Source organism: Pyrus communis, chromosome 13 (genome assembly GCF_041283825.1).
Source record: "Pyrus communis isolate YQ-2024b chromosome 13, ASM4128382v1, whole genome shotgun sequence".
In the NCBI taxonomy this organism is placed as follows: domain Eukaryota; kingdom Viridiplantae; phylum Streptophyta; class Magnoliopsida; order Rosales; family Rosaceae; genus Pyrus; species Pyrus communis.
Window position 1 is genome coordinate 7831545 of NC_142577.1, and position 6563 is coordinate 7838107.

General features: G+C 42.1%; 1 protein-coding gene across 1 annotated transcript; it reads left to right on the forward strand.

Annotated features, from left to right (window-relative positions):
* Window positions 1-713: 713 nt before the first annotated feature.
* On the forward strand, window positions 714-4957 carry LOC148691696 (uncharacterized). The gene is made up of 2 exons (XM_088683390.1): window positions 714-1977; window positions 4950-4957. Exons 1-2 carry the CDS (start codon window positions 714-716, stop codon window positions 4955-4957), a joined length of 1272 nt encoding a protein of 423 aa, XP_088539516.1.
* The last annotated feature ends 1606 nt before the right edge of the window (window positions 4958-6563 follow it).

Sequence of the window (6563 nt, forward strand, 5' to 3'; positions counted from 1 at the left end):
AGGGAAATCTGAAAGTTAATTTAAGCGTACCTAATTAACTTGGGGTGTTGAGGTTCATAAATTCATTGATTAAGCAACTGGAAATTGTATTATGTGCAAGTATACCATGTGTGGAGAAAAACCTCCTAGCCATCTCACCATCCACTTAATTCCATCAAATTCGTCCAAATCTGCGTAGTTTACATATTTGTTTTGTTTTGTTTATTTTCGTCCAAAACCAAATCCCCAATTGTCTTAGAGTGTCTAATTGGTCCAAATATGTTTTAGATTGTGTTTTTAAGAGTTTTGAGTCAAGTTAGAACCAATTTTCGTCCAAGTTTGTGTTTAGGCTCAAAACTGCCCAGATTGTGTTTTTAAGGCAGTTTTGAGTGTTTTTAGCCTATTTTGAGTCTTGTGAACGTTTTTGAGTCTTTTTACGTGAGTTTAAGTGTTTTGAAGGTTGATTTTAGTTATTTGAGTCAGTTTAGAGTGTTTAGCAAGCCCTCCTAATCCCCGGTGTAAGAACGATCCCTACTTATTTATATGCTACAATTGTCAAAAGAGGGTTAATTTGTGTGTTAAGTTAATTTTCGCATCAAATTTTGGCGCCGTTGCCGGGGATTAGCAAAGTTGCTAATCCCTTGTTATTTCTTTTTAGTTATTCTCGTGTGTTATTAGTTTGTTATTTATTTTAGTTTCTGACCTATTTGTTTCCTTGTTTTAGGCACTAGTTTATGACTCGGAGTTCTCAACCGGTTCATGCGAATATCTTAGACTTTGACGACGATTTTGAGCGAGCCTTGAGAAGAAAGAAGAATCAACAAGAGCCTCAACCACCTCCACCTGCACCAGACCTTGAAGAGGACGAAATACAAGTGGAGGAGGAAGCCACGGCAAGGGTTGTTGAGGAAGAGCAAGTTATGGCAGCCGACAACCGAACAATCAAGGAGCTTTCCGCTTTGGGATTGGTGAATGCCATGCCTCTATGCATTCAATATCCAGGGGCAGCCCCCGACAAGACTGACGAGTTCGAACTCAAGTCCAGTTTATTGCATCATATTCCTAAGTTCCATGGGTTGTCTATGGAAGATCCTAATAAACACTTGAAGGAGTTCGAGGTTGTTTGCTCAAGTATGACCCCGGTGAATGTTGATGGGAGCATTTTGAAGATGAAGGCCTTTCCCTTTTCTCTCTTGGAAAAGGCTAAAGATTGGTTGTATGAACTAGCTCCCGGAACTGTCACATCATGGGAGAGTATGAAAAGGGCGTTTTTGGAGAAGTTCTTCCCAACTTCTCGAGTCATTCTTTTACGTAAAAGAATTAGTGGCATTCAGCAAGATCAAGGTGAATCATTTCCAACTTATTATGAACGTTTTAAAACCCCTGTTGCTTCATGTCCACAGCACCAAATGAAGGAGGAGCTTCTTCTCCAATATTTCTACGAAGGGCTTCTACCAATTGAACGTCAAATGCTAGATGCCTCAGCGGGTGGAGCTTTAGTGGACAAAACACCCATGGCCGCCAAGACTCTCATTGCCAACCGAGCTTTGAATGCTCAACAATACGAAGGAGTTGGCCAAAGAGACATGCCACGGCAGCAACAAGTGAATGAGGTAAGTGCTATTTCCGAACTTCAAAATCAAATGGCTAATCTTACTGCTCTTCTTTTGCAGGTGGTTGAAATACCAAAGGTACAAAGTGTGGCTGTTTGTGGCGTGTGCTCCATGAATGGACATCTCACGGACAAGTGCCCTCAATTGATTGAGAACGGAGGGTGGGAATCTGCCAATGCCGTGGGGTATGGGAACCAAAACCAACCAAGGAGTGATCCTTTCTCTAACACATACAATCCCGGTTGGAGAGATCATCCAAATTTCAAATGGAGGGAGCCACAACAACCCCAACAACAAAGCACATTTAGGCAGCAACCTCCGGGGTTCTACCAAAGGCCGTATGCACCCACACCACCCCAATCACAACCTACACAACCCAAATCAGGTTCATCCATAGATAATGACCAAATCTTTCAATTACTAACTTCTATGGCGCAGGGAATGCAAAATAGGGACAAAAAGGTTGATGAATTAGAAAAGCAAGTAGGGCAGATTGCGGAGTTCATGGGCCAATTTAGAGAGCAAGGCAAGTTGCCTAGTTCAACCGTTGTCAACCCGAAAGGAGGATTCGAATCTGCTAAAGCAATCATGTTGCGAAGTGGAAAACAAGTTGGAACGGCCTCACAACCCTCTAAATCTGCCCCAATGGAGGACGAAAAGTTGCAATTTGAGGAGGGGGAGCAAGAACAAGCCACGGCAAGGGTAGAAAACACCATGCCGCAGCCACCTAACCTACACCATTCGGCTTCCAAGGGTAAGGATGTTCCAAGTTCGATTATTTCTAATGCTATCCCTCCAAATGTACCCTTTCCTCGCAGATTCATGCAAACAAAGAAGGAGGAAGCTGAAAAGGACATTTTAGAGACATTTAGAAAAGTACAAGTCAATATACCACTTTTGGATGCAATTAAGCAAGTTCCAAGGTATGCTAAGTTTTTAAAAGAACTTTGCACCACTAGGAAGAGAATTTCGAACAAAGAGGTTGTAAAGGTAAGTGAAAATGTCTCAGCCATCTTGCAACGTAAATTGCCCCCTAAATGCAAAGATCCGGGTAGTTTTACAATTCCTTGTGTTATTGGCAATAATCGTTTTGAACATGCCATGCTAGACTTAGGTGCATCTATTAATGTTATGCCTTACTCAATCTATGCATCTATGAACCTAGGTGAGTTAAAAAATGATGGTGTGATTATCCAATTGGCCGATAGATCTAATGCCTATCCAAAGGGTGTTTTGGAAGATGTGTTAGTGCAGGTTAATCATCTAATCTTTCCGGCGGATTTCTACGTGTTGGAAATGGAAGAATCAAACCATGCCCCGTCATTGCCAATTCTTCTTGGCCGGCCCTTTATGAAAACCGCCCGCACGAAGATTGATGTGTTCAATGGGACTTTGACAATGGAATTTGATGGGGAAGTGATTAATTTCAATCTTTCTGAATCTATTAAGTACCCTCTTGATGATCATTCATGTTTTACTATTGATGTAATTGATTCGTTGGCGCAGGACCATTTTGAACAATTGAACGAAGATGCACTTGAATTGGTCATTACAAAAGGAATGGAACTCAAAGACAAGGAAGTAGGGCAAGTGCATACCCACGGCATGCATGGTGAGCACCATGCCGTGCCCCCTAGTGATGACATGGTGGAGATAGTGGCTGCCCTTGAGTCATTGCCACTACAATCTAGTAAGTCCTCGGACCCAATTTCAATTCCAATTTCGACTAATAAGCCCATTCCTTCAGTTGTGCAGCCACCGTCCCTTGAACTTAAACCATTGCCAAGCCATTTGAAGTATGTTTTCTTGGGTGATCAAGAGACCTTGCCCGTCATCATATCCTCCTCACTCACAGCACAAGAAGAAGGTAAGTTAGTGAGGGTGTTAAAGGAGTACAAAACCGCCATTGGTTGGACCTTGGCCGACATCAAGGGAATAAGCCCGACTACGTGCATGCATCGTATACTTTTGGAGGAGGGGTCCAAAGCATCTCGAGAGGCTCAACGCCGACTCAACCCTCCAATGATGGAAGTTGTGAAGAAGGAGATAATCAAGCTCTTGGATTGTGGAGTGATCTATCCAATTTCGGATAGTCGGTGGGTGTCTCCGGTGCAATGCGTTCCAAAGAAATCCGGAGTAACTGTGGTGACAAATGCCGAAAATGAGCTTGTTCCTACGCGAATCCAAACAGGTTGGAGGGTTTGTATTGACTATAGGAAGCTTAATGCCATGACAAGGAAAGATCATTTTCCCTTGCCATTCATTGATCAAATGCTTGAAAGGTTAGCGGGTTATGCTTTTTATTGTTTTCTTGATGGATATTCAGGTTATAATCAAATTGTGATAACTCCGGAAGATCAAGAAAAAACCACTTTCACATGCCCTTTTGGTACATTTGCCTATCGTCGTATGCCATTTGGTTTATGTAATGCACCTGCCACATTTCAAAGATGCATGATGAGCATATTTTCCGATTATGTTGAGAAAATTATTGAGGTTTTTATGGATGATTTCAGCGTTTTTGGTGATTCATTTGATGGTTGTTTGAATAATCTTAGTTTGATTTTAAAACGATGCGTTGAAACTAACCTTGTGTTAAATTGGGAAAAATGTCATTTCATGCTTAAACAAGGCATAGTTTTAGGTCATATTATTTCTGAAAAAGGTATTGAGGTAGATAAGTCAAAGATAGATCTTGTGCGTCACTTACCCTCTCCTACTTCGGTTAGAGAGGTTCGTTCGTTCCTTGGACATGCAGGTTTTTATAGGAGGTTCATCAAGGATTTCTCGAAGGTCTCCCAACCCTTATGCCGCCTCCTACAAAAAGATGCACCTTTCAATTTCACCAAGGAATGCACGGCAGCTTTCCAACTCCTCAAGGACATGCTAACCACGGCACCCATCATTGTGCCACCGGATTGGAGCCTTCCATTCGAGCTAATGTGTGATGCATCCGACTACGCGTTAGGAGCTGTTTTGGGCCAAAGGAAGGACAAGAAGCCGCATGTCATCTACTACGCATCTCGGACGTTGAATGACGCTCAATTGAACTATTCAACTACTGAAAAAGAACTTCTTGCCATTGTCTTTGCTTTAGATAAATTTCGATCGTATTTACTAGGTACTAAGGTTATTATTTTCACTGATCATGCAGCTTTAAAGTACTTGTTCACGAAGAAGGAAGCCAAACCACGGCTAATTCGATGGATGCTACTTCTTCAAGAGTTTGACATCGAAATCAAGGACAAAAAGGGAAGTGAAAATGTGGTGGCTGACCACCTAAGCCGCATGATACATGAGGAAGAGCCGTACCCTATTGTAGAAACCTTTCCTGACGAGCAATTGTTATCCATTAAGGTCAGTGAGCCTTGGTATGCGGATTTGGTAAATTATTTGGTGACTAAACAAGTTCCTAACACTTTAAATAGAAACCAACGTGATAAATTGAAAAAAGATGCTAGGTTTTATGTTTGGGATGATCCATACTTGTGGAAATATTGCTCGGATCAGATTATACGTAAGTGTGTGCATGACATGGAATTCACTTCTATTTTAACATTTTGTCACACTTATGCATGTGGGGGACACTTTGGGACACAACGCACAGCCCTTAAGGTTTTAGAATGTGGATTCTATTGGCCAACTTTATTTAAGGATGCTAGAACCTTTTGTATGTCTTGTGATCGTTGCCAAAGAATGGGCAACATTAGTGCAAAGGATCAAATGCCGCAAAATGTTATACTCCCTGTCGAAATTTTTGATGTTTGGGGTATTGATTTTATGGGTCCTTTTCCTTCCTCACATGGTTTCTTGTATATCTTACTTGCTGTGGATTATGTGTCGAAATGGGTGGAAGCAAAAGCCACCCGAACTAATGATTCTCGAGTGGTTGCAGATTTCATTAGAACTAACCTATTTGCAAGGTTTGGAATGCCACGAGTAATCATAAGTGATGGAGGATCTCACTTTTGCAATCGAACCATTGAGGCTTTGCTCAAGAAGTACAACGTCACGCATAAGGTTTCAACACCTTATCATCCTCAGACCAATGGGCAAGCCGAAGTTTCAAATAGGGAAATTAAGCAAATTCTAGAGAAAACCGTGGGCCCTACAAGGAAGGATTGGAGTGTACGGTTGGAAGATGCGTTGTGGGCATATCGCACGGCATATAAGACCCCCCTGGGCATGTCCCCATTTCGGCTCATTTATGGCAAACCATGCCATCTTCCCGTAGAATTGGAGCACAAGGCGCATTGGGCCATCAAGACATTCAACATGGACATTGATGCCGCTGGACTTCACAGGAAGCTCCAATTGAATGAATTAGAAGAGATTAGGAACGAGGCGTATGACAACGCTCGAATTTACAAGGAGAAGACAAAGGCTTTTCATGATAAGATGATTCGAGGCAAATCATTCTCCATTGGGCAGAAAGTGCTACTCTTTAATTCCCGCCTTCGCTTGTTTCCTGGTAAGTTGCGTTCTAAGTGGGTTGGCCCGTTTGTTATTACTAATGTCTTTCCTTATGGTGCAGTCCAAGTTCAAAGCTTGAAAACAGGACAGGAGTTCAAGGTGAATGGCCATCGAGTAAAACCCTACTATGAGAATTTCGAGGAGCATGTGGTGGATGATGTACCCCTCCATGCCGTGGGTACTACTAGTGAAGCTTAGCATGGCATATTCGTCCGGCTGGAAGACGTTAAAGCAAGCGCTTCTTGGGAGGCAACCCATGCATTCAACAAGGAGAAGATGGAACTTCCGCTCCAAACCCAGATTTGCGTTTCTAAACCCTTCTCCTTGCTGTTTATTTTATCATGCTTAGTTGTTTGTTATTTGTTTTCTTTTATGTGAGTCTTTGTGTGAAACATTGAGGACAATGTTTGATTTAAGTGTGGGGGGGTAAACAAAGTGTTTTTATGCAAAATTCGTGGGATTCTATCACCTATCACTTCTAATGTTGTTTCTCACTGT

Bases quoted from the DNA above. Each gene is read 5' to 3' on its own strand.
- LOC148691696 (XM_088683390.1), top strand. From the start codon at position 714: ATGACTCGGAGTTCTCAACCGGTTCATGCGAATATCTTAGACTTTGAC.